General features: G+C 34.6%; 1 protein-coding gene across 1 annotated transcript in view; it reads right to left on the bottom strand.

The window, feature by feature from the left end:
- Positions 1 to 5017: 5017 nt before the first annotated feature.
- Positions 5018 to 11698, bottom strand: part of TSC22D2 (TSC22 domain family member 2) — a 50230-nt gene continuing 43549 nt past the window's right edge. The window contains exons 3-4 of the mRNA XM_007458380.1: positions 7500 to 7551; positions 5018 to 6471 (exon numbers count right to left, since the gene is read on the bottom strand). Coding sequence (XP_007458442.1) covers positions 6211 to 6471; positions 7500 to 7551 — 313 coding nt within the window. The 3' untranslated portion in view covers positions 5018 to 6210. The remainder of the gene's footprint in view (positions 6472 to 7499; positions 7552 to 11698) is intronic.

The following is an 11698-nucleotide window of genomic DNA, read 5'->3' as shown; positions in this document are numbered from 1 at the left end:
ATTTGATGTTAAAGCTTTTAGGTGATTTAAAGTTTTTTCCTGGCAATGTCAAATGGTATCACGTGGCACGGCAATATTACTGTTCATTTATAAGAACCTTTCATTCAACAAATGATCTGAGGTCCACAAACTGTGACATATACTTTGAAAAAAACAATGTGACACTCTAGCTTTTACTTTTACATTGGACCATGAGCTCCTGGAGTGCACAAATCATGTCTCATTCATCTTTCTATCCCCAAACATCCAGTACAGGGTGCAGCACCCTGAACTGAAATAGAATTGAATTGCATTTCAACAATGTTTCTATAAAATAAAAAATAAAACTCAAGCTTCTTAAAAACAAAACCTTTACTTCAGGGGCATCACGAAATTATACATATTTATTTTTTTCTGTCCATCTGATTAAATTATATATATATATATATATTTTTTTTTCTTTTTTAAAAGTAGGAACACTAGATTTAGACACTGACCTGATAATTCATGCCCAAGTGTGAGAAAAATGTTCCCTTGCTGTTCGTGGACTTCCTCAGGTATGATCTATGTATAGGTATGTTGCTTGCCTGTTAAATTGACAGTAAGAACTGTGATCTGGAAAACATTCTGGATTGCAGTGGGCAAGCATACTTTACAGTTGTTATACAGAAATATCTCAGGCATGCAAAAGAAGGAAATAAAGAAGGTGAACTTAACTTTTTTTACAAGAAAGTAGAAGTGTGACATTTGCCATATTTTAAAATTCAGTTATTTTTATGATCTGAGTTAGCACACCTTTTCCTTCCTTCTTTCAAAGGCATAGCTTTGGCTTTCATGGGTAATGCCTTAGCCCATAAACTTCCTGCTCTGTTTTACAGCTCAACACAAGACATTAGACTATGGGAAAATTCCCCAAACTACTTAAACTATCAGTTCCCCTGGTGAGGAGAAGGAAAAATAAAGCTAACTCACCACCCAAGTATGGTGAACAAATTCTATGACCAAGTAAATTGTGCCAGTGCAAAATACCAGCTCCTTACCTTACCATTATCAATCCTGAAAGACTGTCTTTACTTTTATTTTTGATGATTCTCTTACAGAAAAAGGATGTCTCTGACCTTTTACTTTGTATACTGCCTCACTTAGCACTTTTATTTGTGAACACAGCACGTCAGCCTAATTGTAGACCACTAAGGAAATTGTTAAACTACACTTTACAGTAATCTCTCTACTGATGAAAGGAATACTTGCATTTAAAGAACAGATTTTACCATTAAAAATTCTGTGAACTGATAGAGAAATATATGAAACAGGAATGCATACTGGAATGTCTGGGAAAATTCCCCAAACTACTTAAACTATCAGTTCCCCTGGTGAGGAGAAGGAAAAATAAAGCATCGATAGAGAAATATATGAAACAGGAATGCATACTGGAATGTCAAAAAGGGAAAAAAAGGGAAAAAAAGGGAAAAAAAGGGAAAAAAAGGGAAAAAAAGGGAAAAATAGGATGCAAATACACATCACTAAATAATACACTATTAGTATTGCTAGCAAATAGAAACATGGATTACCAGGCAGGAGGAGGTGGGAGAAAAGGTCCAGTTTTGCTTACGCAGGGGGCTTTATAGGACAGAAAGAAACCTTCTGAATTGTGTCAGAGAATGAAAGGTTAAAGCCTAGCAAAACCTGTTCTGACGGGGTGTCAACATCTGCAGTGGGGCTAGAACCCATATTATCCTTTCTCAGGAGGAAAGGCTAGCTCTGAGGGGCAGACTTTGAATTCATGCTTCTGGGCCACCCTAATCCTAATCCACTATAAAAGGACTAAATTTGGTTTACCTTTAGGGCTGGATTTACACAGAGGCATAAAGGGACAGCTAAGCCTCCTCTAGTCCCCCCAGCCCCTTTGCTAAATTCTTGAAATTCCTTTAACAGGAAACAAAGGCTTTCGTTTCATAGAGATATATGGCTGTTGGAAGGAAAAGTCTTAAACTTTCTAAGACTTGGAGTTCTCTGATCTTTCCTTGGAGCAAGAAATAACAGGCATCTGATGCTAGGAATGGAATGTTCACCGTGGAGAGAAAAATGGTACAGAAGAACTCAAGACAAATTTCCTTCATGAACCAAGATCGCCTATATAATTTTGCCTACCCATCATTTCTGTTCTGGATTATTATTGTCTCTCCTAAATTATTTCTCAGTTTCTAGTTTTAGCTCTCCAACTACCTCTCATGTGCCACTGGAATGATTAATTTTTCTGAAATGCAATTCTGATTACAATCCCACTGCTTAAAATCATTCAATAAATCATTCCTGTTTTCCGAATTGATGCCAATCTACTCAGGTAAGTGAGACAGTCATTGCCTGCGTGCCTCCTGTGGAACAGTTCTGTGGCTTCTCAAGGAGCTTTGCTTATGCTCTCCCTTAAGCCTTTGAGCACTGTTTTACTTTTGTGACCTTCAAGACTCAGGTGTCACCTCCTTGAAGAAACCTTCCCTAACAAAGCCATCCTTGACTGTGTATAACAAGTCTTTATTATTGCATCATATGTATTAGTCTATATCCTTAATTAAACTCTGAAACTTGAGGGCTGGGCTTTGTCCTTTTAAAGGATTATTGAAGAGAATTGAGTCATGTCACTAAATGCCTGCCACTGAGCTATAAAGCTTCCTTTAAAATATGTGACTTCAGACCATCTTAAAAATTTGTTTCCAGAAAATTAGGTGATATTTTATTTCTGGCTCTACAAGGATGAATTCTCATGAACAGGTATTTTGGTTACTCTAATCGGAAAGATACTGCGCCCACCCTCCCCACTTTCCGTTTTTTTAAACGTCCAGAAGTGACTATGGTTTGGAACTTGGAGAAATACCCTAATCTCTGACCTGTGACAATTCTTTGTGAATAATGGAAGTTTTAATTACCCATCGCTGAGGCCTTGATGGTAAAGCATTCCTGTTTTTATACTTATTTATGCTTAGCTCAGAACATTGGAAATATCCAGCTATTTTTGAACAAAAAATTATGTTAGAGTAACCATATATTTAATATCTCACAATCGCTCTATTTCTTGGGGGGAGGGAGGTGTATATCAAGCTATAAAATCACATTGTAGCTACTTGAAATGATTTTTCTTTGGGGAAAATTAGGTTTGTACTGAAGACACATTGCCGTATCAGAAACATTTTCTACCTATGATTTTGTGGTTGGTTGAAGTAAACCAACAGAACACTTATGTGGCACCTTGGTCTATGAGCATTTCACTGAGAAAATTACAGATGGCATTCATACAAGACTGTGCTCCCAAATTGGCATCTCAATAAATTAATCTTCCAGCTAACCAGAGACCCTAAATATCTGAGGAAAAACTGAAATTTACTTAAGATCCTAAACTAATCATTTGGAGGAATGCTTGATGTTGTTTTCAAATATACAGTATATCTGATGCTGAAAAGCACATAGCTTTCCCACCCTTAAGTTTGTCCCTGACTTTGGATTGGGGGCATGCCTCATGAGAGTAGGTTTGGATGTACAGGCTTCCTTTCACAGCTATTTTTGGGGTTGTATGGGGGGGGATGGGTCACACAAGAGAAGGGGGGGAGTTGGGAAAGCAGAGGACAGGCACTACTATAATTTTGCATGTTTTGAACATGGCACCAGTAGTTGAGTATCTTCTCATGTCATTAGGTTGAAAAGTTTTTTAAGGCTCGATACATTTTGCCACCTTACTTTCTAGAAGTTCACAGGAAAGCTTGCCTTTCTACATTAGGTCCTGCTATTTAAAGGCCAAATAATTTGGTAAATGTCAACTTGTATTTCTCAGGTTACTAGAGGGTGAACCTTTAGAGACTGCCGTTTATTTCTTCTGTGAACTATTCATGTTCTCTCTTCTATCGTGATTTTTTAAAATGTAGTAGTAGTAATAATTGCTTTTAATTACCATTTAAAGCATATTAATCATTTCCTTTGTGACTATTACTTTAGCATTTATAATGTGTTTTTCTACCACCAACACCAAAATTTATATTTTCACATAAACCCCAACCTTTTCTACTACGTTTTTTTCCACCTGTATTAAATATCACACTGTTCGCACTTGAGGGGTGCACCCGGTGAGCCTTTTGGTTAACATTCCAACGTGGAAGTTTCACTTTCTAGCTCACCTGGGATGTGGCTCTATTAAAAAATCTTACTTCATATCTTTAGGTTGCTTCTTCAAGCCTAAGTACTTAGTTCCTTTAGTTATTTCTATTAGCATTGAAATTGTGTTTTTAGTGAATATATCCTGCAGCATAACTAGAATATAAAATAATTGGAAATCCCATGTACACTCTGATTTTATGCATTGAGTTTGTGACTTATTTAAGTTTTAATTTTAGATAAAGAACACTTATCTTCTTTTAATGCGAAGACCTAACTATTGATTCTTATTAACTCCTGATTAGCTAGTTGGCTATAGATACAGAGCATGTTAATTTCTACAGGCACCTTTCTGAATTCAAGTAAAAGTTCTGGTAGACAAGGATTTCCTACTTAAATGTCATTGACATAATATGAATATTGAGTACAAATATTGCTCACCATTCTTGCATTCTTTAAATTATTTTACTTTGAAAATTTAAGAACCATCATTAAGTCATTAATAACATAGGTTTTCATTGAAGGAATATTTGGAACTCTGAAAATACAAATCTAATCAAATTAAATTTTGAACACATATAGAGCCAAACATTTCAACAAAACTGCAGTTTAATTTCAGAAAATGTGTTAAAATATATATTTATACATCAATTTCTGACATATACTTAATGTGTTAGTATACACAAAATGATGCTTTCTCTTGAAACTGTATTTATGAAATGTACATTTTAATTTAAATACTCAGTATACACTGCACTTAATCTGCATGTTGCATTTATTAAATACATTAAAATCTGCAATGTAACAAAACGTTTTCTGCATACGAAATTCAAAACACCATTTTAAATGAACAAAAAGATGGCTCACTTCATTATTTTTCCTCTTCTTTTTTTTTTTTTTTTTTTTTTTTTTTTTTACAACTAGTGTATAGTACACTAGCTCAGCTCCACCATACTACCTGTTCGTTCTTTTTTATTTGACATTGTTCACAGACTAGTACATATTACAATAAGAGTGCTGGATAAAAACATGAGGTACGAAAGTGGTTCAAAGATTATAGGTCATGCAGATCATGCTAGACAGCAAAGAAAATTGTGACCGAGAGAACACTAAATAAAAATACATAAAGAATGTGCATTATAAAAAAAAAAACAACAAAAAAACCCAACAAAACTCCATTACACAGCTTTGCTTCTTTGGTTACAAAGTAGGTTGAACAATTTCACAGCTTTTTATCCCCACCCGAAAAAAAAGTCATACGAAATGTCAAAAAGCAGAGGAATCGTGGCAATTTCTCTATTAGAAAGTAGAAACAAATGAACAAAGTTTTCTTCATCAAAATAGCCCAATTATTTATTATATCACAATAACTGGTGACTACCTGTACAGTTGCACTATGTTCTTCATACTTACACTATACAAAATTTACATTCAAGCTGGGTCTTTACTACTGAAAATAAATACCGAAGGTAAATTGTCATTAGTGTTAGAAATATGCCAGGATTCTTTTGTTCAATTATTGCCTAAACGTTTCATCTATTAAATGCAATCCTGTCTTTCAATTCCTTTACTGATACTTATAATTATTCAAAAAAATTAAAAAAGTTCTGTGACATTGTTCATGTACATTATGAAAATAGCAGCCCTGTAATAAATAAAACACAAATAAATGAAAACTTATGTAGGCAAATGTTACTGATATTGAAAGAAAAGTGGCTCTTTAGATGAACTGTTATTTATAATGCGATAGGAAGGCTCAGGGTAAATCCATGGATAATAGGAAACATGGGAGAGCCACCAAAGCTCTTAAAAGACCCCACTCGTGCGCACCAGGTAAAATGCTAACTTTGCTCTCTTGAATACACCCCATCTATTATTCTCCTTGTGTACTGATGACATAAACTGGACATCAACAGCACTGCATGACATCTCAAAGAGAGGAAAAGCTCTTGTAGAATGATTGTCTAATACTGAAAAGGCCAAACACACAACTGAAGCATGGCTACTTGCTTTCGTATAAAGTGGAAAGAACACCAGTGGCACACAAGGATAGACTGCTTTCAGTTTTTTTCTTAATGAGGCAAGAAAGCTTTATGCTGAGGACACATTCGGCTGCTGCGGAGGCTGTGTTGGCTGCGGAGGCTGTGCTATCACTGCTTGCTGTTGAGAAGTGCTACCAGCATTGGCCTGTTGGGCTGGGAGTTGGGATAACTGATCATTGTTTGAAAGAGATTTTAACAGTGCATTTTCTCGTTCAAGTAAAGAGTTTCTTTCAACTAATTCTTTTATTTGTTCCTTTAGAACTTCCACTTCTTCTCTTACTGCATACATCAAATGGCTTTTCACCAGATCCTGTGAAGAACAAAATTAGGAATGTCAAAAAGAGTGAAAGGGAAAGGAGTTGCTATTTGGTTCTAGCCTACCTGGTGCCTTATAAACATTAGGCAGTTTTATATTTATATAGTTTTATATAGTTTATATTTATACTATAAACACAGTTTATTTAAACTACATTTATATAGTTTTCCTGCTCTTGCTTTTAATGTTTCTACTGTTTCTTGACTGACACTAAGGAAGATGGGATGGAAAAAATCTAGCTCCCAACTAGGGCAGCAAGCCCAGGATTTTATTTTCAAAGTTTGGAGTGATTTCAAAAAATACCAACTCCTTAAATTGTCAATTAATATAAGATTAGAATTTTTAAAAAAGGTTTAAAATCATATATTTAGACATCAGACGAAGAGAACAAAGGATATTAAACTGTCTGATAATAAACTAGTTATAGTAGTGCTTTAAGAGATGAAGTGACCTGCAATTTCCAACTTTAAAACCTCAGGATTAAAAAAAAAAAATAGTTTGAGACCAATGGCCTTTATTTATAATCTATCTATGGTTTTAATAACTTGAATCAAAATATTTTAAATAATATGAGTAGAATATCTTTAAGAAAACCAAAAAATTGATAGTAATAGCAGAAATCAGAATCAGAATCAACAGAAACAAGTCTGTTTATTAAAGCTGAGTAAAAGTGTCACCGTAAATAACCAAAGGATGGAAAAGATTTCCAGCTGAAGTTTTCATTTTAATAGTCTTTTGTCTCTAAATTATTTTTGATGCTGAGATATTTAGGGGATCAAATGCATGTTGATTATGTATATTCCCCAAAATGGCATGAAATGTAACATGTTCAAGTAGGGGAAATATCTATTCCACTGGTATTTCTAGACTAAAAATTCTCAACATTCTAGCATTTTCAACCAAATCTCATTATCAAAAAATACACTTTGGTCATCTTGGTTTAAAGAAATTAGGTATTTGTTTTTTAGAATTGATGAAATCCAACAATCTCTGAAATGAGAGGACTATAAATTTTTACTTACCATTGCTTGTTCTATTTTGTTGTCAATGGCTACACCACCTCCCCCAGATGCACTGGAAAAAATTAGAATATTTCATTAAATTATTCTAAAAAATGTAAGCTCCCTTCCAACTCTTAAAATAATTTAAAACAACTGTGTTTTACTTAAAACCAAAAATAGTAATTTAAAATAGATTATTAGTCTATTCTCACAATTTCATACTCAGAACTCTCGTTTTGAAAATGATCTCAATAAACAGATGGCTTGTAGAAATCTCTGTAGTTTCAATACTTCTAATTTGCCAATGACATATATATGCTACTTTAAAAAGTAACTCCCAATTCTATCCAGTTCTCAATTCAGTGAACTTAAGATACATTTTGAATGAACAGTACCCTCTCCACATCTCTTCATTTACCAACTATATATTCTAATTGCCTTTCATGTAGAAATTCCAGTGGTTACTTATTGCATTAAATTCAGACGATGATTTTTCTACTACAGATTTTATATTTTAACGTCTGGTTTTTAAATTTTAAAAACTGGCTTATAAAAATGATTCAGAGGCTTTTCAGTACTTGCAGGGTTGGTTAACAAGGAACTCAGTACTTGCAGGGTTGGTTAACAAGGAACTCAACATTCTGGCAGACAGACCTGTATGCTTTGACTGTAGTTTACTAGCTGGCAAAAATCACCTACTAAGGTATGTGCTTTAGACCAATTTTTCCTAGAAATAATTGGAAGTAGTCTAGCTGGTAAGTACATCCCAAGTTTCAGTATCACCTTAGCATTTCTGTGATAATGACACAGGAGGCTGAATAATTGTTCTCTTTGGCAGTTTATATTTTCCCATGTATGTAGCGAGGATCTATATCCTTTTCTTGGTGTTTTTGTAAACTTTAAAGAATAGTTACTAGATTTTCTTGTAAATATAAATCGGATATGTTAATCTACTGTATCAATACAAAAAGAGGTCTTTAAACCATTTTTATACAAAACTTTTACTACATACTCTTCATTTAGTGTGTAGTGCTAAATTTAGGTGCTAATATATCTGAAGACTATTTTGCTTCAGATGATGTGGACCCTCAATGTTCTATCAGACTGAGCCTCAGAAATATCCTGTCTGATGTAGTGGTGCCTTTTTTTTATTATAATCTAAGTAGATCTGGTTATAATCCTGGTTCTGCTACTCACTACCTATATGACCATCAGTAATCAACTATTTAACTTCCCTGGGCCTCAGTTTCCTCATCTGTAAAATGAAGGGGCTGGTGTCAATGCCTCAGTGGACTTTGAACTTTTAAATCCTGAGTCAATGCGCGGAAAACACTAAGCTTGTTTATCTGAGCATTAACCACATTAATTACAGCATACTACTTCACTTCTTGCTGCTGTTGCTAAGATGAAAAGGGGCTTCTGTATACCTAGTAACTGGAAAGGATATATAGATCATTAATAAATACTTATATATGTTAGGCTTTAAATGCTTGTAGAGAGCAAAGTATGGCTTCATGTAACCAAAAACTACCGAACTATATAAATTTTAATGTAAAGTTCAATTCAGACACCACATAGATAAATTCACCAAACACTGGTCATAATTTGGCAAAAAAGATAGTGACAGGCATTTAGATTAGAATTTGCCTGAGAATCCTAGATTATACTTTATTTTTTACTTCTATGTCAAGGAAAAAGTGAAATGGTTTTAGTCATTTCATGACTTAAATACATTCAATTCTTTTAACACATCAGTTTTAAACAGAATATCTAAGTGCTAACTTTAACACCAGTTTTACATATTAATGAGCAAACAAAACAAAAACCCCAAATAAACCTCAAAAACCTTAAAAAAGGTTTATTCCTTCTTCTTCTTTTTTGATAATTAAAACAAAAACCTAGTCAGTTTCCAAACCATTCCCTCGGCTAAGGAACAATAATTAGCATCCCATTCTTTGCTGATATAATAACCTCTAGTCCTGACTCAGATCTCTTTTACTGCTATGGAGGAACAGGTTTGCAAAGTATAAATGGATCATGTTGAAGATATGTTTCCCTTAAAAGGTATTACTATTCCAATTTTGTTAAACACTGTACTTTAACAGAATCAAATCAGTCACAGATACTATTACTATCACTATAGTCACCTTTGGCCACTCTGAAGGCTGTTATCAAGAATCCTACAACCTACTGCAGAGGTTCTCAAACTTTAGCATGTACCAGAGTCGAGTCATCTAGATGTTTTATTAAAACACAGATTGCTGGGCTCCACCTTTCAGATTCAGTAGGTCTGGGGTCGGGCCCAGGAACCTGCATGTCTAACAAGTTTCCAGGTGATGCCAATTCTGCTGCCAGACAAATCATACTTTGAGAACCACTGGCTTAGAGATGAAAATTAGAAGAGTAGTAATAAAAAATTTACTCTACTTAAAAAATTTCTTAGCCTTGTATACAAAACCCTTTACGACCTTGACCTCAGCCTTCTATGGTCTCCTTTTCTCTCATACCCCACGTGGTATATTGTGTTATGGTCTTACATAGCTATTTGCAGTCTGTGGAACATATGTTCTCTCAGGTTTCCATGGCTTTGCAGAAACTGCTCCCTCAGCTGGAAATGCTCACAGTTCCAATTCATCTGGCTATCTTTAACTTGTTCCTTAAGATGTTCAGTGCCACCTCTTCTGCAACATCTTCTGATTTCCTAAGGTAGAACCAAATATCCATCCCTTTTGTGGCCCACTAAAATCTTCACAAACTTTTTATAGTGCATAACCAGGAAATTCTGGCTCCTCCATGTAATCACTGTGAATTCTAGGAAATTATTTTACCTTTCTAGAACTCTTTTTTTTTTTTTTTAACCTAAAATAAGGATTATATACCCCAATCCACAAAGCTCCTGTGAGGATTAAGTGAGTTTAAATACTACTACCACTGTTAACTCTATGAGACTGAGCTGCTTGAGGGAGGTGGATTATCTTCTTCACCTCTGTGAAGAAGTGAACAGTGCTTGGCACATAGGAGCTCAAATGCATACTGAGAGAGTCAATATGGTAGTACTTGGATTAGAAATGACTACTGGTTCATGTTGGGAAGCCATTACATTTTTCTGAGTTTGAATAAATCAGTAGCTCTCCATGTGTGGTCCCTGGACCAGGAGCCATCAGCATCATCTGGGTACCTGTTAGAAATGTAAATATTCGGGTCCACTCAGACCTACTGAATTAGATACTTTTGAGGTGGGACCCAAGAAATCTATTTTAATAACTCCTCCAGGTGATTTGAAAGAAACTAAAGTTTGAGAAGCACTGCCCTAAATAGCCTGATTTTTAATAAAGATACCAATATGGTAGTTTTAAATATAAACAAATAAGAGTGTATTCTATTTCAAGAACCCAGAACATGGTTTAAGAATATTGTTTCAATGAGGGAAACAAATTTTCCATTGTGTTCAAAGTCAACATAGTGGTTTGGGCTTTATGCTCTTTTAAAATGAGAATGATCAGCCGAAGGAGAATGAATAATTTCCTTTCATTTGTTTCCCTGACCTAATGTTATAGTATTAGGCCTTGTTTTCTTTCTTATTATTGTATTCACCACGCTGTAACTAGATGATTAACCAGTTTCTGAACTTAAGTTCCTTAAGGGAAGGCTTCCTAAGACTTTGTAACTATCCTGTTAAACTACAGAGTGCTATATAAAAAGGGATAATTTTTAAAAAGAAAGAAACTTCCTGTTACTATGGGTCTCTCTTTTAGAATAAAATCGTAACTGGATTAGCATTTACTAGATGAATAAAAAACTGTGCGTATGGAGGAAACGGACAGAAATACAGAACTATGGGAAAAAAAGAATGATTAAATGACTTTTTATATAATGAATTTTCATTTACCGGAACTGCGGCTCCCGAAAGAACCAAATGAGCTTGAATTTAGTGTTTAAATAAAGTAAATTACAATCACATTCATAAGAAAAGTAAAACTTAAAAGTATCAATGGCACACCAAGCTAGATTGGATTTCCATGCTGTTCATCTTTTAGTTCATCCCAACTGGCTCCCCACCACAGCTTTTCTTCCCAGGACTGCTTACTCTTATCACAATAGATTACTTGCAACCTCACTGAGAAGACAAGAGGCCAGATAGGAACCTCTGCTCCGGCATCACAAGTTTCTTACATTTGCAGCCTTCTTCTTCTTTTTTTTTTTTTTTTTTTTTTTTTTTT

The sequence above is a fragment of the Lipotes vexillifer genome, unplaced genomic scaffold (assembly GCF_000442215.2).
Source record: "Lipotes vexillifer unplaced genomic scaffold, Lipotes_vexillifer_v1.1 scaffold808, whole genome shotgun sequence".
In the NCBI taxonomy this organism is placed as follows: Eukaryota; Metazoa; Chordata; class Mammalia; order Artiodactyla; family Lipotidae; genus Lipotes; species Lipotes vexillifer.
This window is presented reverse-complemented; position numbering and strand designations above follow the sequence as displayed.